This window comes from Squalius cephalus (genome assembly GCF_949319135.1).
Source record: "Squalius cephalus genome assembly, chromosome: 24".
Taxonomy (NCBI): Eukaryota; Metazoa; Chordata; class Actinopteri; order Cypriniformes; family Leuciscidae; genus Squalius; species Squalius cephalus.
The window spans coordinates 27,492,757-27,517,238 of record NC_137145.1 but is presented as its reverse complement, the minus strand read 5'-3'; the positions used below and the strand labels follow the sequence as shown (position 1 = coordinate 27,517,238).

The 24,482-nt window shown below is 42.0% G+C and overlaps 1 protein-coding gene across 2 annotated transcripts; it reads right to left on the bottom strand.

Moving 5' to 3' along the window:
* Window positions 1-2,532: 2,532 nt before the first annotated feature.
* Window positions 2,533-13,871, bottom strand: pofut3 (protein O-fucosyltransferase 3). Of its 2 annotated transcripts, XR_013820102.1 has the most exons (5): window positions 13,591-13,871; window positions 10,043-10,253; window positions 5,186-6,021; window positions 3,284-3,587; window positions 2,533-2,858 (listed from the first exon to the last, which is right to left on the bottom strand). XR_013820102.1 is itself a non-coding variant. In XM_079862264.1 (4 exons), exons 1-4 carry the CDS (start codon window positions 13,669-13,671, stop codon window positions 3,351-3,353), a joined length of 1,365 nt encoding a protein of 454 aa, XP_079718390.1. In that variant the 5' UTR covers window positions 13,672-13,861; the 3' UTR covers window positions 2,533-3,350. The 2 variants fall into 2 exon arrangements, 1 of the variants encoding a protein (XP_079718390.1); XM_079862264.1 differs by having other exon boundaries at window positions 2,533-3,587; window positions 13,591-13,861.
* Window positions 13,872-24,482: the final 10,611 nt, after the last annotated feature.

The following is a 24,482-nucleotide window of genomic DNA, read 5'->3' as shown; positions in this document are numbered from 1 at the left end:
CTGCTGCTCTTCTCAAGAGACCGAGCCAGAGAAACCTCTTCTGTTCTTCTTTACCCATGCACTTCTATCTTTCCTTTAACATCTAGGGCTAATATGAAGAAGACTTAGATTTATAGTTTCCACACTTTTTAGATTAAGCTTGGATAACTTCTGAAGGCACCACCATGACTCGGCAGTAAAGACCAACTTTGACCAGCATGAATATCCATGCAAAAACGCTGGTCAGCCACCAGTCTCCGCTGAAGCCGGCTGAGCAAGGATCTCACGGTGGTTAGGCTAGTTAAGGATCTACTGTAAGTGGGGAAACAAACAAGCATCCAAAGCACTGCTTTCCTGCTGAGCATCTATGCTGCTTGTAACAGATTATCAGGCATGAAGCATAACCCTGGCTCTTGAGGGACATATCTGGCTCAACGTGACGCTTATCACAGCCTCTTTCCAGAAAACAGCACTGCGTTCATCCTATCAGAGCCTGTTGATCTCCAGACCAATGCTCCAGTATCAGTATGGTTTACCATTCTTGGCTTTCACATGTCGCTATATTGCTAATCTTTGGATCAGTTTAACATTCCTTTAAGTTGGCTATCAACCTATCAGAAGTTTATCACTGCATTACATGAAAAAACTCGCCAACAGCTAAAACTCATAGAATGATGATTTCTGGACTTAACCAAAGAAAAGTAAGCAATGATTCATACTGTCTACATTGTTCAGCGGTGTAGAGATAACAAGTACTCACTTGAATTTGAAAAATATCTGCAATTCCAGTTTCTGTATGTCTCCAGTTCAGGTTTTAGGTATCTAAGGTGTTTCTGTCTGACATGCCACTGGTCACTATCAAAATAATCTGATGGACGGATAAAAGTGAACCAGTGACTTGTTGCTGTTTAAGTTTTAACAAGTTATTAAAACATTTGAATCCATAATTGTACTTTTGTAGCAGATTAACAGAACTTTACATGGACTAAACCACACCTATAGTACATGCATTTCATTTTAAACCTACTATACAATCATCTTCAATATCAGATATACACTGACGAATCAAAACATTATGAGCAGTCACAGGTGAAGTGAATATCATTGATCTTCTCCTGACAAGGCCACATATCAAGGTCTGGATACAGGTTGGATGCAGGAGAGATGGACAGGAATGAAGATCTGAGCGACTTTGACCAGTTATCTCTGAATCGTCGAGGCTTGTATGTTGCTCCCGGTCAGCAGTGCTGAGGAGGATCAAACACAAACCGGAGACAGGGTGTTGAGCAGCGAAGTCTATCCCATCAGGTCCGAGCCAACAGAAGGTCCACTGTGGCACAAGTCACACAAAACTTTAATGCTGTTATGGGAGGAATTTCACACACAGTGTGTCGCACTTCGCTGTGTATATTGTCAACTCATGACCCTGTCCACCGGCGAAAGCGCCTACAATGGGCAAGAGTCAGAACTGGACCTTAGAGGAGTTGAAGAAGGTCGTCTGGTCCAGTGAGTCCCACTTTATTTCACATCACGTGGCCTGCTGTGTACATGTGCGCTGTTTACCTGGGGAAGTGATGCATCAGGATCACTGTGTGACGACATGAGCTGGCAGAGGGAGTGTGATGATCTGGGAGACGTTCTGCTGGGAAACCCTGGGTCCGGCCATTCCTGTGGACGTCAATCTGCCACCTACACCTGCCTAAACACTGCTGCACACCAGCCCTTCGTGACACCGCTGATCCCTGGTGGAAGTGGCTCCTTCTGCAGGATAATGCCCCGTCACACTGCACTCACTGATCAGGAGGTGTTTGAGGAACATCATTATGAGTTTGAGGTCTTGTCCTCCAAATACCCCAGATCTCAAACCTATTGAACGTGCTGCACCAACAAGTTCAATCCACTTTTGGCTCATCGGTGTGTATATATTCACAAATGTGTGCTGGTAACCTACGTATAACTCATTGTAAATATTACTGCTCAGTAAGCATTAGCTATAACATTTTGTACACTTTTTCAACATTGTACTAAAGAACCAAATCCTTATTCTAACTGAACAACCTATCAAAAAGATACAGAAGTAAAAAGTAGCACTTCGAGCAGCAATACAGCGGAGAATATTATCAACGTCACTATTATATTGTTATTTGTCTACATTCAGAGACGAAATACAGAAAGGCACATGTGTGTACATTCATTGTGGATGTTTGTCTCCATCTAGTGTCAAAAAGGGTGAAGAGGAAGCACTTCTTCTCAAGACTACACTGCAATAAACGAGGGAATTTTGTTTTTTGAAAAGCCTTTTATACAAGAAACCTGTGACTCCTATCATCTATACTAGAATGTGTAAAGTTGTCATTTGTTTAAAGAATATCAGGCAACGTCTGCTGCCTTGAGGACTAATATTAAAACAAAGGAGATGCTCAGGAAACACAGTGCTGTAAATATATAAAAAAAACTTTGCTTCTCCCTGATTTTCTGACAGGTTGCAGATCTTCAACCAGAATCTATGAATAAAACTATGAATGTCACAGTCAATGAACAAAAAACACAATGCCACACATCTTTCATGTTTTTATTACAGAGAGTTATACAACACTCAGTGTGAAGTGATTGTACCTTATGAACTGGTAAAAAAAAAATCCTTCTTTATTTAATAATTAGAAATTACTTAAAAAAAAAAAAAAAAAGCCATAAATCATAACCATAAATTGCATGTTAGTTTGTTTTAATTAAGGGTTTTTATTGACCTGTTTTACTATTGTTGTAGAGTAGGGGTGTCCAACCCTGCCTCGTCCTGCTCACACACACCTGATGATCCCGAAGATCTTTACAGCGGCATCACGTGTGTTTACTGGGTCGCAGGATTAGACACCCCAGCCCTGTTGAAGACATTTTGGAAACACGTTACAATAAGTCCCATTTGCAAGTCCCATTCAACTACATTATGAACAATTAAAATACTTCAAAAGCATTAATTTCAACATTTACAAATACATTATCATCATCTGTAAATATTATTTGAATTGAACAGTTTTTTAAACTAACATTAAAAAAGACAAATAAACTGTAACATTAACAAAGATTAATAAATACTGTAACAAATGTATTGATCATTGTTAATGCATTAACATGAACTAACAGGACATTATTGTAAAGTGTAACTGTAAATTAGTAATTAAGTAACACATGGTTAGTGCATATCCTGAGCATTGCACTGACTGATGTCCATATAAAGATTATGTGTGATAATGTTATGAATGACATAACTTTCCATATGAAAATAGCCCTATAAATTACACATTACCTTGAAGTCCTTTCTCGTCCTGAAATGCAGCCCACAGGTTTACCATCAACATGAACATGACTAGAGTTCAGGTGTCGGTTTCCTCTGGGTCGGTAAAGACTTCTCTCCAGAACTGTGTGACGGTGAAGTTTCTGTTCCTGCGCAGCATCAGTCCGAGCGCTCTGGCTTCTCTCTTGGACTGCTCATAACTGGATCTCCACATCTGCCGAAGAGGCGAGCTTGAGCTCTTGGCAAAGTCAAACAGTTTTGGAGATGGGCACTTGAGGTGGCTCTCTTCAGCCCGCCAGACTTTAGACGGCAGCTTCTGTCATCGACCGAATAAAAGAGAACTAGTTAACAATAGCAAAAAGTTTTGACTTAAGTTAAATCAACTCAAGTTAAATCAACTCAACAACTTAACTCAACTTAAGTTAGGCTAAATCAACTCAACAACTCAACTAAATTTACCTCAACTAAACTAAACTAAACTCAACTCAAGTCAACTCAATTCAAGTCAACTTTACTCAAGTCAACTTAACTCAAGTCAACTCAAGTCAACTCAACTCAAGTCAACTTTACTCAAGTCAACTTAACTCAAGTCAACTCAACTCAAGTCAACTCAACTCAACTCAAGTCAACTTTACTCAAGTCAACTCAACTCAAGTCAACTTTACTCAAGTCAACTCAACTCAAGTCAACTCTACTCAAGTCAACTCAACTCAAGTCAACTTAACTCAAGTCAACTCAACTCAAGTCAACTTTACTCAAGTCAACTCAACTCAAGTCAACTTTACTCAAGTCAACTCAACTCAAGTCAACTTTACTCAAGTCAACTTTACTCAAGTCAACTTAACTCAAGTCAACTCAACAATGTATCTTAACTCACATCAGCTCAACTCAAATTTAAATCAACTCAACAATTTAACTTTACTCAACTCAACAATTTAACTTTACTCAACTCAACAATTTATCTTAACACAAGTCAAGTCAACTCAACAATTGAACTTTCGTGTAAAAGCATAATTAGAATGGAAACACCACTTTTAAGTTTGACCGTATTTTCGTTTTCGGTCAAATTGCCCTTTGAATGGGAGTGCTTGGGGCACGACTATGATAGCATCAAAATCGCTATTTTTAAAACACTAAGAAGGCTCGACACAACATGAAACTTTGCTCAAAGTATCACCAGGGGCTCTACACATGAATTCCAGCATTGAGAACATTGTTTGTGTACACAGAGTTTACTAAAAAGAAAGATTTTGAACAACTCACTGTAGCTGTGTCCGCCGGCATTTTGACAGTCAAAAATAGTCGATCTCTGAATGCGAATGAACTGACTCTGAATTTTAGTATTGTTTCTTATATGAGCATCCTTTTTCAAATACAAGGTCAATATTGACTTTCACTAACGACAAAACAACAAATTATTCGTGAATTTATATGGAACTAAGCTTTAGGAGCTTTCCATCCTTACTCTCCTCCCTGTTACGTTGCATTCGGAGATCGACTATTTTTGACTGACAAAATGCCGGCGGACGGAAACACTAACTGATAAAGTGAGTCGTACAAAACCTTTCTTTTTAGTAAACTCTCTGTACACAAACAATGTTCTCAATGCTGGAGTTCATGTGTAGAGCCCCTGGTGATACTTTGAGCACAGTTTCATGTTGTGTCGAGCCTTCTTAGTGTTTTAAAAATAGCCATTTTGATGCTATCACTGTAGTGCCCCATGCACTCCCATTCAAATGGCATTTTGACCTAAAACGAAAATACGGTCAATCTTATAAGTGGTGTTTCCATTCTAATTATGTTTTTACACGAATGTTTGACTCGGGTAGATTAACAAAAATAGCCTAGGTTGCAATTTGGCGAGAGTTACCCTTTACCTCAAAACAAGTAAATGTAGAAACATCAAGTCATTACCTTTTCCTGCCTGTGGATATTCTCCCAGACCCTGTTGCACACCATGCACTCAAAGACGTCGATGAAGTTATCCTGACCGATATCCTGAACACCCCACGGACGTTCCTTCAGTTCTGTCACCAGATTCACATTCGAGATTTCACGTTTGTGCTTCCACTCCAGGTACTTAAGATATTCCCAGTCATTCTTGTCCAGCCTCTTTAAATACTGAGCGAGCTTCTCCGGCGGCTCGTCGGGATGGACCACGACCGCGCTCCTGTTATCCGGCAGCCACATGTGTACGTTGGGAGCTCCGTAATACACTGGCACAACACCTATCTTGAGCGGCCTCCACAGTTTCTCAGTGATATAGTCCTCACAGATGGCATTCTCAAAGGCCAGGACGAACTTGTACTGGGCGAGGATCTGGTAGAAATCCTGATCATCCATTGCAGTGGAGTCTCTCAGATGGGGCGGCAGGTCTTTATTATGAAGACACTGCCCGTACGAGTCCACTTGAATGTGCTGCATCAGCTCTTGAACGTAGACATCTCTATCGGACGGCGGGTGGCAGTCAGACTGGACGTACACCACAGGCGCCAGGGTTTTCCTCAGGTGGTTTTTGTAGGCCAGAGGGAACAGATGTGTGTGAGCGGTGAGCGCGCGGATGCCCTCCAGGTGTTGTGTGGTAAGGGGCAGGTGAGCGTGCCGGCTGAAGCTCGCCGTGTGGTTGAACAGGGTAATGAGCGGCTCGTGGAAAAGCTTGTAGTTATTCTTGGGCGACTCCTCGTGAAACAGCGCCCACTGGTGCTGCTCGAGTCTCGGGAGAGGGAGACTGTCAACGCTGAAATCGGTACCTGATGAAAACAAAGAAGTAGAAGGAAATGGGTGAGTTCAGTACAAGGTCTGTAAACACTATTTGTACAATTATGTTGAATGCTATTGGTCCTTTGGTTTAATGTTAAAATTGAAAATAATATTAAGATTTAATAAATAAACATGGGATTGCTGTTCCAGGTGGATGAGCTTTTATTTATGTGATCTCACATGAGATCCACCAAAAGCAAACCACAACATTCATGATGAAGGAGGTCCAAAAATATATAAAAAGCATAAATAAAGCAAACCACTATACAAACAAGAACCAACAATGGGGTATATATACACACACACACACACAAGACTAAATAAGTCAATAAACGAGGAACAGGTGAACACAATGGGTTGCCATGGAAACACATAACACATTAGAAAACTAGAGAAAACTAGACGCATGAACAAGTAGAACTAAAGCAAACCCGAAACAGAGGTTGCGTCCGAAATCGCGTCCTTTTTTTGAATAAGTAATTACTTTGCTAGCACTAAAGAAGTATGTTCTGTGTAGTATGAATTCAATTCAATTCAATTCACATTTATTTGTATAGCACTTTTCACAATACATAGTTTCAAAGCAGCTTTACAGAAAATGCATGTTTCAACACATTACAATTTAGGTTATTATTTTGGTTACAAGGTTATGAGATGCATTATGCTTGCTCAAGCAATTAGAAAAGATGTAGAAATACCAGGATTCCAATTTAAAGGAAATAAACACAAAATATGTCTATATGCGGATGATATTCTTATGACAATCTCCAACTCAGACTCAGTTTACCTAAACTTATGCCATGCCTTGAACTATTTGGTTGGAAGTCAGGATACAGATTAAATTTAGACAAAACTCAAACCCTCTTTTTTAATTATTAACCACAGGAGAACATACGAACAAAACAAATAATATTAATTATTTAGAAGTTATGTGACAAAAAAGTATCCATATCCATATCCATATCCATAACAAAAGAACTAAAAGTAGATTTGGATAGATGGATGGCTGCCCTTAATCAGCTGTATAATCCAATTGAAATTATAAGAATAAACGTTACATTAGTTTCTATTCCAATCACTGCCTGTAGAGATTCCCCAAAAACAGTTTAATGACTGGAACTGCATGATCTCTAGATTAATATGGCAAAATCAGAAGCCTAGGGTCAGACCTTAAACACTACAATTATCGAAGGAGAGAGGAAGACTGTCTCTTCCCTGTTTGGAGGATTATTACACAGCAGCACAGTTGAAATATCCAGTTTGTCTGTGTAATGATGAGTATGAAGCGAAATGGAAAGAATTAGCCGAACATTCCTCTCCCCTTCTTATTAGGGGATAAAGCCACTAAGATTAAGCACTCTAATTAACTGAGCCGTTGGACATTGGTTCCTCTCAATATTTGGTTCAAGGAATGTAAAAATGTTGAGCTCGAGAAACAAACAGGGTTGTTAAGATGGGTGGCCTATGACAAACATGTTAAACCTGCACAGTTGCATTCAAGGTTTAAACAATGGACCATAACCCTATACCCTACAATCTCATCCAATACGAAAAATAAAAAAATTACCAATCAGAATCAAGGACTGGAACTAACCGTTTAATAAACTGAAATAAAATTGTTATTGGGATTCGAGATGGAGTACAGCTTCGGTACAGTATATTTAGGAAACATACCAACTGATCTTCATACTCAAGACAAGTACCTATACCTAAAGAATTACTGGTTGCTGGTAAGAAAGCAAAAACTAAGAAATGGCTGAATGACAATCCACCAACAAAATACAGTGGATAGTGTTGTAAAAGATATGAATGATATGAACAAAACTGACCTTCTCGCTAAGATTAAACATAGATACATTTTACATCGGGAGATATTGTAAATGTACTGCTATGTGTGTTTTATCATTATTAGTATACTGATAATCTCTTCCTATTTTTCGGTATGTGAAATATTTGTCTAATGAAAATATTCTGGATTTGGATGTTTTATGAGGGGACCTTGAACCTTTTATGGACTTGAAAGGAACATTACCAAATGTCTGTCTGTCTGTCCATTGGGAGAGTAACCCCTAATATGAAGTGAACTGTATATGAACAACATAACTGTGTGTGATACCCCTAGTGACCAGTCTGTTCTGTTCTACTAAAAGAATATATTAAAAAAGTATTAAAAAAAAAATGAACCAGTATAATATAAGCATGATTTTCAGTGGATAAACAAAGTTTAAGTTGAGTTTATGTTTGGAAACTACCCCCATATGACCCAGAGATTTCTGTCCATTCAATAAAAAGCATATAAAATGTGGTATATATTAAGGATGCATGATATATTGATACTATATTCCCAATATTACAGATTCTTCATTTTATCAATTCGGCTGATATTAGATATTTACATTTTTACATGTAGATAACCTTTGCTGTCATCTAACATTCATCTGTAAAACTGCATTTTTCCATCTTAAAAATATATCTAAATTACGTCATATGCTCTCATTGACAAATGCGGAGCAATTAGTCCATGCGTTCATGACCTCAAGGCTAGATTATTGTAATGCTCTACTGGGTGGTTGCCCTGCACGCTTAATAAACAAACTACAGCTAGTTCAAAACGCAGCAGCTCGAGTTCTTACAAGAACCAGGAAGTATGACCATATTAGCCCGTTTCTGTCAAAACTGCACTGGCTCCCTATTAAACATCGCATCAATTTTAAAATATTGCTGATGACTTACAAAGCACTAAATGGTTTAGCTCCGCAGTACTTGAGCGAGCTCTTAACGCATTATAGTCCTTCACGTCTATTGTGATCTCAAAATTCCGGCCAGTTGATAATACCTAGAATATCAAAATCGACTGCTGGCGGTAGATCCTTCTCCTATTTAGCACCAAAACTCTGGAACAGTCTTCCTAACATTGTCCGGGAAGCAGACACACTCTGTCAGTTCAAAGCTAGATTAAAGACACATCTCTTTGACCTAGCATTCACCTAATACATTATAAACTTCTATAATTCAGTGTTAGGCTGCATAGATTAGGTCAGCCGGAACCGGGAACACTTCCCATAAATCCTGATGTACTCGTTACATCATAAGAAGAATGGCATCTACGCTAATTTTAGTGTCTTTGTTTATCCCGAGGTTTTCCCGCAGCCTGCCGGATCCAGGCCGTATCCAGATCTGATGAAGGACCTTCGCCTGGACCCGATGTCAACGCAGTGCTGAAGTGCCAACTAGTCTCTCCCTATGGAGGATCCCTTTCCCACTCTACAGATAAAGCGTCGTCGGGAAACTCAATTTGCGTATCTACACCGAACTGATAAATAAAATAAAATTCTGTATCAAAAATTATAAGGAAACGCCAGTTTAGGCTTGGTCTGTAGGGAATTACAAACCTGCACACATATATTCAAACGCACATAACTATAGAACCCGTTCTTAATGCGCATGTGAACGCCATCAGCGTTTCTCACAGGTTCGCGTTTAAAGTCTGTGTAGAGAGAATGGTGTCGTCTTAGCGGCCCCTAATTTAATAACAAATGATCGTTGTGACGGAAGCGAATCAATCAAAACTAATTTTAGCTGGAAAATAACTTTATTAAAGAACCGCTATAAAGCCAAAACAATCTCTGTTACCTTAAATTATACGCTTATCTCTGTAAAGCTGCTTTGAAACAATCTACATTGTCAAAAGCGCTATATAAATGAAGATGACTTGACTTGACTTGACCTGAACGTTAAACACTAATAATTGAATTACACTGTTAAATGTAATCTTTAGCAAATCTCCAAATATATTTCCATTTTCCTACTGTACATCATAATGTTGTGATGGCTACATTTATTTGTAGCATTTAAAACAATTGATACTTGTTTATAGCATTTTATTTAGACAATCTTAATATCGGCTTGTTGGTATTGGACCGAATTGTAATATTGGTGCATCCTTCCTCAATATATATACCAAATGAATATGAATGAGGGAATAAAATTAATGTTTACACCACAACTCACCATAGAAAAGAAAAGCTTTTGTCTGTGGATGTGAATGATAGGACCTGTTAACAGTGAAGAAGCATCTGTTGCGGCCACAGTGTCCGAGGCGTCCCAGCTCTCCCGTCAGAGGAGACCACCACACGATCACAGGGTACGGGCCCTCAGGCGCCTGTCCCGGGACCTGCCGTCTGCTGTGTGCCTGCTCAAACCGGCCCAGCTCCTCAACAACCTGCAGAGAGAGACACGAGTACAGGACGGCTGAGACCACTGCACACATGAAGAGGAGGAGGAGGAGGAGGAGGAGGAGGACAAGAGTACAGGACGGCTGAGACCACTGCACACATGAAGAGGAGGAGGAGGAGGAGGAGGAGGAGGAGGACACGAGTACAGGACGGCTGAGACCACTGCACACATGAGGAGGAGGAGGAGGAGGAGGACACGAGTACAGGACGGCTGAGACCACTGCATACATGAGGAGGAGGAGGAGGAGGAGGACACGAGTACAGGACGGCTGAGACCACTGCACACATGAGGAGGAGGAGGAGGAGGAGGACACGAGTACAGGACGGCTGAGACCACTGCATACATGAGGAGGAGGAGGAGGAGGAGGACACGAGTACAGGACGGCTGAGACCACCACACACATGAAGAGGAGGAGGAGGAGGAGGAGGAGGAGGACAAGAGTACAGGACGGCTGAGACCACTGCACACATGAAGAGGAGGAGGAGGAGGAGGAGGAGGAGGAGGACAAGAGTACAGGACGGCTGAGACCACTGCACACATGAAGAGGAGGAGGAGGAGGAGGAGGAGGAGGAGGAGGAGGAGGAGGAGGAGGACACGAGTACAGGACGGCTGAGACCACTGCACACATGAGGAGGAGGAGGAGGAGGAGGACACGAGTACAGGACGGCTGAGACCACTGCACACATGAGGAGGAGGAGGAGGAGGAGGAGGAGGAGGACACGAGTACAGGACGGCTGAGACCACCACACACATGAAGAGGAGGAGGAGGAGGAGGACACGAGTACAGGACGGCTGAGACCACTGCACTCATGAGGAGGAGGAGGAGGACACGAGTACAGGACGGCTGAGACCACCACACACATGAAGAGGAGGAGGAGGAGGACACAAGTACAGGACGGCTGAGACCACCACACACATGAAGAGGAGGAGGAGGAGGAGGAGGAGGAGGAGGAGGAGGACACGAGTACAGGACGGCTGAGACCACTGCACACATGAGGAGGAGGAGGAGGAGGAGGACACGAGTACAGGACGGCTGAGACCACCACACACATGAGGAGGAGGAGGAGGAGGAGGAGGAGGAGGAGGAGGACACGAGTACAGGACGGCTGAGACCACCACACACAGGAGGAGGAGGAGGAGGAGGAGGAGGAGGAGGAGGAGGACACGAGTACAGGACGGCTGAGACCACTGCACACACGAGGAGGAGGAGGAGGACACGAGTACAGGACGGCTGAGACCACCACACACATGAAGAGGAGGAGGAGGAGGAGGACACGAGTACAGGACGGCTGAGACCACCACACACATGAGGAGGAGGAGGAGGAGGAGGAGGAGGAGGAGGACACGAGTACAGGACGGCTGAGACCACCACACACAGGAGGAGGAGGAGGAGGAGGAGGAGGAGGACACGAGTACAGGACGGCTGAGACCACCACACACATGAAGAGGAGGAGGAGGAGGAGGACACGAGTACAGGACGGCTGAGACCACTGCACACACGAGGAGGAGGAGGAGGACACGAGTACAGGACGGCTGAGACCACCACACACATGAAGAGGAGGAGGAGGAGGAGGACACGAGTACAGGACGGCTGAGACCACCACACACATGAAGAGGAGGAGGAGGAGGAGGACACGAGTACAGGACGGCTGAGACCACCACACACATGAGGAGGAGGAGGAGGAGGAGGACACGAGTACAGGACGGCTGAGACCACCACACACATGAAGAGGAGGAGGAGGAGGAGGACACGAGTACAGGACGGCTGAGACCACCACACACATGAGGAGGAGGAGGAGGAGGAGGAGGACACGAGTACAGGACGGCTGAGACCACCACACACAGGAGGAGGAGGAGGAGGAGGAGGAGGAGGAGGAGGAGGAGGAGAAGGAGGAGGAGGAGGAGGAGAAGGAGGAGGAGGAGGAGGAGGAAGAGGAGGAGGAGGAGGAGGAGGAGGAGGAGGACACGAGTACAGGACGGCTGAGACCACTGCACACATGAGGAGGAGGAGGAGGAAGAGGAGGATGAGGAGGAGGAGGACAAGAGTACAGGACGGCTGAGACCACTACACACATGAGGAGGAGGAGGAGGAAGAGGAGGATGAGGAGGAGGAGGACAAGAGTACAGGACGGCTGAGACCACTGCACACACGAGGAGGAGGAGGAGGAGGAGGAGGAGGAGGAGGATGAGGAGGACAAGAGTACAGGACGGCTGAGACCACTGCACACATGAGGAGGAGGAGGAGGAGGATGAGGAGGAGGAGGAGGAGGAGGACAAGAGTACAGGACGGCTGAGACCACTGCACACATGAGGAGGAGGAGGAGGAGGAGGATGAGGAGGAGGAGGACAAGAGTACAGGACGGCTGAGACCACTGCACACACGAGGAGGAGGAGGAGGAGGAGGAGGAGGAGGAGGATGAGGAGGAGGAGGACAAGAGTACAGGACGGCTGAGACCACTGCACACATGAGGAGGAGGAGGAGGAGGAGGATGAGGAGGAGGAGGACAAGAGTACAGGACGGCTGAGACCACTGCACACATGAGGAGGAGAAGGAGGAGGAAGAGGAGGATGAGGAGGAGGAGGACAAGAGTACAGGACGGCTGAGACCACCACACACATGAGGAGGAGGAGAAGGAGGAGGAGGAAGAGGAGGAGGAGAAGGAGGAGGAGGAAGAGGAGGAGGAGAACAAGAGTACAGGACGGCTGAGACCACTGCACACATGAGGAGGAGGAGAAGGAGGAGGAGGAAGAGGAGGAGGAGAACAAGAGCACAGGACAGCGGAGACCACTGCACACATGAGGAGGAGGAGGAGGACATCTCACTCTGTCTGCAGACACAAACTTCTTCTACAAGCTGTTTTATTTGTTAGAGAGGTGGAGAAAACTCCTATATGAGACATGCAATACATCTAATAGTGAAAATATCAACCAAATCAGCTGTTATATATTTCATATGTCAGGTTGCAAGGATGGAAAAGGGGAGATTTTAGTAAAAGGAAATACCAGGGATGAGGAAAAGGACAGAGATTTATCCAGATGTTAGTGAGAGACTTGAGCAGATCCCGAGAGCCACCTGTGAACAAGAGACACTTTAAAGCGAGCACACTTATGGTTGTGTTCTGCATGGCCGTGTCTCAAACCCCAGTGAGCTGCTACGAGTAGGCGCGTTCACGCCACGGAATCGAGCGCGTGCACGGGCTAGGTGAGACGCTTAGAAGTTTAGAAACAAAGGCTCTCGCCATAAAACAACATTTGATGGTTAGGTGTTCAAATCTTTGCCGACTATTTGAAGCTTCAGATAAAAGATAAAGTTAATATTTTACCTGAAATGTCATGATTAAAAACACAAACGCACACGCGCAGAGACAAAAAGCACAAAGTTTTTTAACAGAGATTCGCCACATGTCAAATACGCTGTCCGTGAGCGTGACATTAAAAAGTTAATACTTCCAGCTTATTTCTTTGAATTCTATGTTGTTGTTGTTGTTGTTGTTGTTTTAAAATAGGCATATCTGCATGTTTTTATTCCTGTAAATATATTGATCCTGTAGCGGCTGTCCGACGAGCGTCTTTCCGTATAACTTCATCGTCACTTCCGTTATGCGCCCCTTTAAACTACAGAGAGGAAGTTACCATGGAAACACATGCTTTGAGCATAGACAGTAAAATAAAGGCTTTGAGGCGAGTGATGTCGAAAGTTTCAGGTTTTGTTTCGTCCGTGGTTTTGCTATTTGCTGTGTGTGACATTAGTGTCTATAGAAAAATATTGCGCACAACTTTAGCCTGATATAAATATTTACAAAAAAAAAAAAAAAGTACTCATGGAAGCTTATGTCCTCCTGAAGATACACCAAACCAGGTTTGTACAGAAGTATATGTTCGACATAATCAACACACATCTCGCTAAATATGAAGCTCATCACAGTCTGTGCATTTGACCACATGCTCTTTTATCTAGTGATAGATGATTTGTCCTTAAACATGACATTTAATGCAATGTAAGATACATACATTCACTCATATAGCCTAACTAATCTTCAGACCAAATCTGCGAAACAAGCAGATCATGATTCACCAAAAACTATCGTGCTAAAATGTATTCTAGATTTACGAAGAAAATGTAGGAACAACTGAAACCACACGTATACAAAAAAGCTCTTTCTTAATAATTATATTATATCATATTATATTAGTATATATTATATTTTATTAGCCTATATTATATTATAAATTATAAAATTAATAAATAATACAATATTTGATCATATACAGTGAAAGAGTAAGAAAAGCTGCCATATACCGCAGCTGGCGAATGAGAGGTCTGTATAAAGGAGTTATTCATTTGTGTGGTTTATGAACTGGTTTTGAGAATGATCGAGGATCTGGCGACGAGAGTGACGAAAGGCTGAGCGGAAAACCCTTATATGGAGATGATGATGAGCGTCTTTATGCAAATGACTAGCCTCGTGCACGCGCCCGCTCATGTACAGCACTTCAAGTTCACTTTCAAACTCATGTGTCTGTGAATCCTATGTGCACACAATGAATGAGACCCAGTGTTTGAGAGACATGTGCTGAGATAACTCCTGTAACTCCACTACACACTGAACAAGCTGAAGACACGAGAGAGAGTGTTTGACATGTTTCACATCTGTGTGTAGTGTGGTGTGTATGTGGCTAATCATTTGATGTTTGTGTGTGGAGTTACTGTGCAAAAACACAATTTTTAGAAGAGTGAATATAGTTTTGAACGAAGTGTTTGCTTTTGCAAGAGATGAGTGAAGTTTTGCATGTTGTGTGTGTTTTGTGTGTGTGTGTGTATGTGGAGTTTAGATAAAATGAGCTATAGTTAGAGACATTTTGTATAAGCAATTACATTACAAAAAAAAACTAATGTACAATATATAAACTATTCTATGTTGACACAGAATACAGTTTGACACAGTTTGACAATTTAGTTGAATAATTAAGAAACCGATGACAGGCAAAGCAGAATCCCAGAACAGGATTTGACTGACAGCGTTACATTTATTCAATGACAGGCATAAGCATACATGTTTAATAGCCCATATTTTAATGTATATTTCATTTTTTTATGTTTTAATAATATGTCTGAAATGTAATCTAACTACTAGGGGGAGGGATGCACACACACACACACACACACACACACACACTCACTCACACACTCACTCACACACACACACACACACACACACACACACACACACACACACACTCACTCACTCACTCAAACACACACACACACACACACACACACACACACACACACACACACACACACACACACACGTCTGCATTAATAGATGAAGTTCACCGGGGCAACAGTGAGTCATACCTGTTAGCTGCCATGGCAACAACACAAATACTTTGAGTGTTTGTTCTCCTTCATGTTTGAGAGGAGAAATCCTTCTCCTCCAGTGAACGACAAACACACTACTTCACACTCAAACAAATCAAACACACATTATTTTTCGTAAAGACTTTACAAAATAGAAATGCTTTTGAGGGTCTTTTTTATTTTACGACTGGCTGTTGTTTGATTTTATTGTGTCTTTAATTCATAAATGTGTAGTTTTTGACAAACATATTCCTGTCCAGCTCTTCTGGCAAAATCAAACAATCGGATTTGACTTTCAGATCATACACACATCAGTCAATACACACACACTACAGATCATTCATCACACACAGGGAAAATACGTAACGTGTGTTTTTTTGCATTAAAAAAACCCTCTTCCTCATCATCTTCCTCTTCCTCATCCCCTTCCTCATCATCTTCCTCTTCCACATCCTCATCATCTTCCTCTTCCTCATCATCTTCCTCATCCTCATCATCTTCCTCATCCCCTTCCTCTTCCTCATCATCTTCCTCTTCCACATCCTCATCCTCATCATCTTCCTCATCCCCTTCCTCATCATCTTCCTCTTCCACATCCTCTTTCTCATCATCTTCCTCTTCCACATCCTCATCCTCTTTCTCATCATCTTCCTCATCCTCATCATCTTCCTCATCCCCTTCCTCTTCCTCTTCCTCATCATCTTCCTCATCCTCTTCCCCATCCTCTTCCTCTTTCCCATCCTCTTCCTCTTCCTCATCCTCTTCCCCATCCTCTTCCTCATCCTCTTCCTCATCATCTTCCTCTTCCTCTTCCTCTCATATGTTCATATCATCATCTGTGCACCTGAACTGCTTATTGCGTACAGTTGGAGTATTTTGAGTCGTTGTGTGTAAACCATGACAACTGTGTGTTATTGTGTTTAACTTCTGCCTGCCTGTGTTTAATGTTTTAGTGAGTGAGAATGTGTTCAGAGTTTTGCAGAAGAGTGCATGAGGTCTGCAGACGGTGTCTAACCGCCTGAACCTGAGTGATGTATTCGACTGATTGGTTTAGGCCTTTGGTCCAGAGAACGAGGTTTAGTGTTTTAGCAGTTCAGATCAACTGTAATACTATTACAAAAGAGTTCAATTTAAAATTAATGCTGTTCATTTCAACTTTCTATTTTTCAGAGAATCCTTCCACAGAAATATGAATCAGCAGCACAACACCGATAATAATCAGAAATGTTTCATCATATTAGAGTGATTTCTGAAGGATCATGTGACACTGAAGACTGGAGCAATGATGCTGAAAATGCAGCTTTGATCACAGGAATAAATTACACTTTAATATATATTCACATAGAACACAGCTGATTTACATTGTAATAATATTTCACATTATTACTGTATTTTTGATCAAATAAATGCAGCATTGGTGGTTCTTTCATAAACATTAAAAATGATACTGACTCCAAACATCTGAACGGTGGTGTGTATAAATAAGCACAAATCTCATGTTAGCAACACTCTCTTGTGTGTATCATATAACAACTGTATCTGAGGATCATATAGTATTACAGTCTGAAAACACAAGTTCATTGTGATCGGAAAGAGAACAAAAGGAACAAACTAAGAGTTATCTGAGAGACAGCACAAGAAAGAGAGTAACATGTTATTCTCTGGAAAGTTTAGAGCTGCTAATTATAACTAGAGCAAATGCATGTTTTGGATTTGGTTGCTAGTGGCAACATGTGTAGGTGGCCACAGATTTATACACTGAAGAAAGACATAAGAGTCCAATTATGAGAAGCACAATGGGCACTTACACGAAGACCAGCGCTCTGCTTGACTTTGATAATATGTCTGCTATTGACACACATTAATCACACATTAAAATCTGCCTGGATTTAATGGAGAGTTTCTAACATTGCACATATCATTAGAACATAAGAGTGTTGAGTTATAATATTGGCCCGTTTTGCATGAATTACAATCAAGTCACCTATAGCGCTTTACACAATACAGATATCTTCAATCCTACAGTGGATACAATCCTAACTACACTCTCAGAAAAACAGGCACAAAAGATGTCTCTGGGATGGGACGCTTTCAGAAGGTACACAGAGACACCTTTTGTCTGATATAAAGCATTAGACATACTCAAGTATCACATTGAGAGATATATGTGTAAGTTTGATTTCATTCATGCGATTCTGAAACTGAAATACTGTGTCCTGAGGTCAGAAACCCTTTAATCGCTCTTTACTTTGAGGAAAACTACATACAGACATTCAGTGCCTTCCCTGTCCAGAAATGTCAAAGTGCTCGTGTGTAGAGAAGCAAACCCACACAGATGTCCTTGCTGTCCATTAGCTCCTCCATCATCTCAAGAGCATCTCAGACATCAGGTTTCCAAGCAACTGTTTCCAGTCAGCACTTTCATCAAACTCTCTCTCGCCCATTAAAGACGGCAAAGACAACATTACAGCTTTGATTCATTTCAATCTCTTGATTCAACGAGGTACACGAGGATCCTTACACACGAGGCTTCTGCCTAAGTGCCGTTTAATGTTGAGAGTCAATGAGATTTCACATCCAGAACTTCCTTTTGTTGCAGTTCTTCTCCTCTTCTACCTTTTGTTCAGCGCCTCTGGGTGTTTAATGGTGCGATTCATTTGACAGAGGTTTTGTGAGAAATGCCAGTGATACATTTTTATCTAACATAATACTTCACCCAAATCCTTTAATAATAATATAGTGTACAATGGGATTATCAAGCTATTTTGGCATAAGAATAACCTTTACTATTGACACCCAATGATAAATTCAGAGGGTTTTCAGTGAACGATGATCTGTAACTGAAAGATGCTCACATATCTGCCATGTTTAACAATAAAGTAGACTATAAACCTGTATATTTTGTATAAACCAAACATGCTACTGGGTTGCAAATATTCTACTTAAAACACGTGTTCCTGAGAGCAAGAGCCGGTTCACAAAGAACGCACTTTTGCTGTTAAAAAAGTGAGACGCAGGTTAGTAGAGCGGAAAAGCGGTCTAGAATAGAGATGGTTAAAGATGTCCGTCTAGGGCGTATTTACATTGAAAAACAATGGAAAAGTAGCGCAGTGGAATGGGAAAGGGCATTCTGTGTAACCGGCCCCTTAATTGTTTAATTATGGTTTATACATGCTAGCAAACACTATAGAATAACACAAGATGTGTTACTCATATTGTTTTGAATCAGTTTTGAATGGGGAAGAGTGCAACGCTCAATATAGTGGAATAAGTCCCGCCTTCTAAATAAGAGCCAATCGCTGATTGGTAAAGTCATCGTGTCACTAAAGCTCCGGTTCCTATAGAGACAGTCAGATGCAGCCTCAAAAATGTCATTCTGTCATGATTAGAGCATTTAGAAACTAAATTTATGAGACAGTTATTGTCTGATTTCATTGGTGATATCAAAAATGAGATTTAATCGTAAGCTTTGGACAATTTGATGTTTCCTCATTCAAAGAGATAGGAGCTGCACTTGCATGAGGCGTTTCAAAGATGGCCACCGAGTGAAATGACTTGTCTTAAAGGGACTTTGATGCTAGTTTCCATGACAGAGTTCAAGATAAATCTTTTCATATACTGGAGCTGCCAGTTTGCTATGATTATTAAACAGCACAAACTATGCAAAATCAGCAGTCTGAATTCACTGACTCATTTTTTATCAACTCCTTCAAGTGGACATTATTAGTGGAGTAATGTAGGGAACAGTGAATGAGGGTATAGAGGGTGATTTCAGACACAGCAGCAAAAGACCAATGGTGCAATAGTCAAACACGTCCATCTAGCGTGTGTTTACATAGAAAAATACAGGGAAATAGTGCAGTGGAAAGGGAAATAATACAGTGGAAAGGGAAATAGTGCAGTGGAATGGGGAATATTGCAGTGGAATGGGAAATAGTGCAGTGGAATGGGAAATAGTGCAGTGGAAAGGGAAATAGTGCAGTGGAAAGGGAAATAGTGCAGTGGAATGGGAAATAGTGCAGTGGAAAGGGAAATAGTGCAGTGGAAAGGGAAATAGTGCAGTGGAATGGGGAATAGTGCAGTGGAAAGGGAAATAGTGCAGTGGAATGGGGAATAGTGCAGTGGAATGGGAAATAGTGCAGTGGAATGGGAAATAGTGCAGTGGAAAGGGAAATAGTGCAGTGGAAAGGGAAATAGTGCAGTGGAATGGGAAATAGTGCAGTGGAATGGGAAATAGTGCAGTGGAAAGGGAAATAGTGCAGTGGAATGGGGAATAGTGCAGTGGAATGGGAAATAGTGCAGTGGAAAGGGAACTAGTGCAGTGGAAAGGGAAATAGTGCAGTGGAAAGGGAAATAGTGCAGTGGAATGGGGAATAGTGCAGTGGAATGGGAATAGTGCAGTGGGATGGGGAATAGTGCAGTGGAATGGGGAATAGTGCAGTGGAATGGGGAATGGGGAATAGTGCAGTGGAAAGGGAAATAGTGCAGTGGAAAGGGAAATAGTGCAGGGGAATGGGGAATAGTGCAGTGGGAAATAGTGCAGGGGAATGGGGAATAGTGCAGTGGGAAATAGTGAAGAGGAATGGGGAATAGTGCAGTGGAATGGGAATAGTGCAGTGGAATGGGAATAGTGCAGTGGAAAGGGGAATGGGGAATAGTGCAGTGGAATGGGGAATGGCTAATAGTGCAGTGGAAAGGGGAATGGGGAATAGTGCAGTGGAATTGGTAATAGTGCAGTGGAATGGGGAATAGTGCAGTGGAATGGGAAATAGTGCAGTGGAAAGGGAAATAGTGCAGTGGAAAGGGAAGCAGTGGAAAGGGAAATAGTGCACTGGAAAGGGAAATAGTGCAGTGGAATGGGGAATGGGGAATGGGGAATAGTGCAGTGGAATGGGGAATGGGGAATAGTGCAGTGGAATGGGTAATAGTGCAGTGGAATGGGGAATAGTGCAGTGGAATGGGGAATGGGGAATAGTGCAGTGGAATGGGGAATGGGTAATAGTGCAGTGGAATGGGGAATAGTGCAGTGGAATGGGAAATAGTGCAGTGGAAAGGGAAATAGTGCAGTGGAATGGGGAATGGGGAATAGTGCAGTGGAATGGGGAATGGGGAATAGTGCAGTGGAATGGGTAATAGTGCAGTGGAATGGGGAATAGTGCAGTGGAATGGGGAATGGGGAATAGTGCAGTGGAATGGGGAATGGGTAATAGTGCAGTGGAATGGGGAATAGTGCAGTGGAATGGGAAATAGTGCAGTGGAAAGGGAAATAGTGCAGTGGAATGGGGAATGGGGAATAGTGCAGTGGAATGGGTAATAGTGCAGTGGAATGGGGAATGGGGAATAGTGCAGTGGAATGGGTAATGGGTAATAGTGCAGTGGAATGGGGAATAGTGCAGTGGAAAGGGAAATAGTGCAGTGGAATGGGGAATAGTGCAGTGGAAAGGGAAATAGTGCAGTGGAATGGGGAATAGTGCAGTGGAATGAGGAATGGGGAATAGTGCAGTGGAAAGGGGAATAGTGCAGTGGAATGGGGAATAGTGCAGTGGAATGAGGAATGGGGAATAGTGCAGTGGAAAGGGGAATAGTGCAGTGGAAAGGGGAATAGTGCAGTGGAATGAGGAATGGGGAATAGTGCAGTGGAAAGGGGAATAGTGCAGTGGAATGGGGAATAGTGCAGTTGAATGGGGAATAGTAGCCTGGTAATACCAAACTCTGCTACTTCGCTTTGCTTCGTAGACAGAGTCTGGCATGGCATAATTGAAAAGCGGTTTCTGTCTCGCGGGGGGGGGGGGGGGGGGGGGGGGGGGGGGCTGGTATGAAGTTTAAAATCATTGGTTACCTGTAAGCCAATCACATAACGTTTGGTTATGGCGTGTGTTATGCGCAGGCTCAGCCGCATCTAACTTCCACTGTAAACATGATACGAAAACAAAACCATGGCTGTGAACGACTTTTGCAAATTATGTGAAGTAAATTTACGCATCCATGGTACAATCAGCGTCTACGTCACGGCTCTCAGCTCGCCCTCTGTTCGTTGATTGGCCGGCTGTTTTCAGGACGGAGGAAAACGGTCGCTATCTCAGACTGAGTACAGAAGCGAACTGAAATTGAGCGGAAGTACGAAGTCTGACAGTCAGGCTAGGGGAATAGTGCAGTGGAATGGGAATAGTGCAGTGGAATGGGAGATAGTGCAGTGGAATGGGAAATAGTGCAGTGGAATGGGAGATAGTGCAGTGGAATGGGGAATAGTGCAGTGGAATGGGGAATAGTGCAGTGGAATGGGTGATAGTGCAGTGGAATGGGAAAAGGCGTTCTGTGTGAACGGCCCCTTAGTTTGTCAGATCAATGATATTCCACTTGTTCACCCTAATCCTCTCCTATTTTCTCCCATATCTTCCCTCTCTCTTCTTCATCTGTTCCTCCTATTCCCTCACTTCTTCTTCACCCACTCCACCTCTTCTCAGTCCAGAGCTGGGAAAGCTACTGAAAAAATGTAACTACCACAGAAAAATGGACTAAGCTAAACTAAAACTGAACTGAACCAGCTAGCTGTACAACAAACTACATGACAAAAGTCTTACAGCATTTAAGATCATTCATATTTTCCTTTTATAAATATGAAATGTTCAATATGTGAAAAGAGGGTGATGTTAAAAGGAGAGTTTTGATGTAAATTGGTTACACAAATGCAAATAAATAAAAAGAACATCAATCCAACTGAAGATATTTTGTATTATATTCTAGGTGTAAGTATTTAGGCATGACTTTCAATGAACTTTTCAGTTAATCTGCTTATGGACAGGCGTTATAACCAATATCTTAAACCATGTCATTGTAAATACAGTATGCCTCATTTAACTGTAGCAGTGATACAGAAAAACAAATAGTATTTAGGTTTTTACACCACTAAAATCAGATTTCAAGATCCTCCATATCACTGCACAGTCAATAACTCCAACTTGCAACTAATATAATTATATATTCAGCTTTATCCGCATACATACTCACATAAAGTGATATTTACTATACAGCAACTCTAAACTGCTGGATTGTTTAAATTGCCCCGCTCCAAACGGCTCAATGGCATTCAAGAATAATAATCACAATCTTTCTGTAAAGCTGAAACAATGTGTATTGTGAAAAGCGTAATACAAATAAAAGTGACATGACTTGATTACTCCTCGTGGTCAATAATTACTATGAATAAATCTATTCATGTCACCCTTGTTTATGTGACTGCTACATTTCTCTGGTTATATCCACAGTATTGCTGTCCTCTGTTTTTGCTTGGCATTTAATGGTCCAAGAAAAATCATTTAATAAAAATGGTGCAAAGTGAAGGTATAAATGGAGATATCTGATGAGAGAATCTGGAGTGAATGTCAATTTTTGCAGGTTATGACTGTAGTTTGGTGATCATAAACGATAAACCTTTTATTCTTTTATCCAGCTTGTGTGTGTGATATGTGTGAAGGACGAAGGTGATCCTGTGAGGAGAGTGTGATCTAGCGCTGTCAGACCATCCTCATAGTCTAAAGTTCACTATTAACTCTAACCTTTTCCACATCACAAAACACTTCCACATTACCCGGGCATTGCTCCAAACATGATGCTGAAGGGTTGAACTATCAGCCATGCATTTAAATGTGTTTGCACACGTTTGATATCATTCTCTTGATGGATATGTAGAGGATGAGCTGCAGTTAGTTCTGCGCTTGTTTTCCCAGACACATGGCCAGGCCAGTTAATGTTCTGTTTCTCCTGAAAATCCTTACATTATCCATTTGAGTGTCCAACCTGTGTTGTGTATCAGCCTCACCACCTTCATTAAAGCAATCGGGCTCCATTACATTCATTTCCAGTGCATGTGAAGGCACTGGTTACGAAGTGTTTCCCAGTCACAGCTGTTGATGAGTGTAACCCGCCTCTCGCTCCTAAAGCTGGTGTCTTATCCGAGGACAAACAGCATTTATGTTCTTGACAGAAACATGGCTTATGTAAGCAGATAACAGTGTTCTTGAAGGCTCTTGAAGTAGGGTGTGCAAGACTAGTCGATTAAACAGCTCGTCGACATTGTAAATACTAATCGATTATGAAAATGCGTTGAAAATGAAAATCAGGTTGATGTCAGAATCCAATGTCAGATTGACATTAATCTCCAACGTTGGACAGACGTATTGTGGTTGAAAATTAAATTTGGATTGACGTCAGAAACCAACATCAGTCGGGACGTCAATCTGACTTTCATTTCCAACCAAAATCATCCCCTGACTGACGTTACTCTCTACTCAAGACCTTGGCAGAAATGTAGTGGAGTAAAAAGTACGATATTTGTCTTTCAAATGTAGTGAAGTTAGAGTAAAAAGTTTCCAGAAAAAAATAATACTCAAGTAAAGTACAGATACTCAAAAAGTGTACTTTTACAAGTAAATGTACATTGATGCTGTCCACCTCTGGGTTGAGGGTTGTCTAGTGTCTGCGCAGGCAGGGTGGGTTATCTGGATATCTTTAAAGCTTATTGAGGAAGAGGGTTCACTGTAAATTAATTCATGAAAAAACTGGATTCAGCTCAGATAGGCCTTTGATGGATCCAGCTTGGAGGCCTTTGCCACTATTCAGATAAGAAATGAACTAATATAAGGGAAAAGTCTGGAAACGGTGTCATGTTAGCGGCCCCTAAGTTAACAACTAATGATCTTTGCAACGGAAGTGAATCAATCAAAGCTAACTTTAGCTGGACTTTAAACTTTAACTTTATTCTAGAGCTGCTGTAAAGCCAAACAATCTGTTACTGTAATTTCCTCTTATCACTGTAAAGCTGCTTTGAAACAGTCTATATTGTTAAAAGCGCAA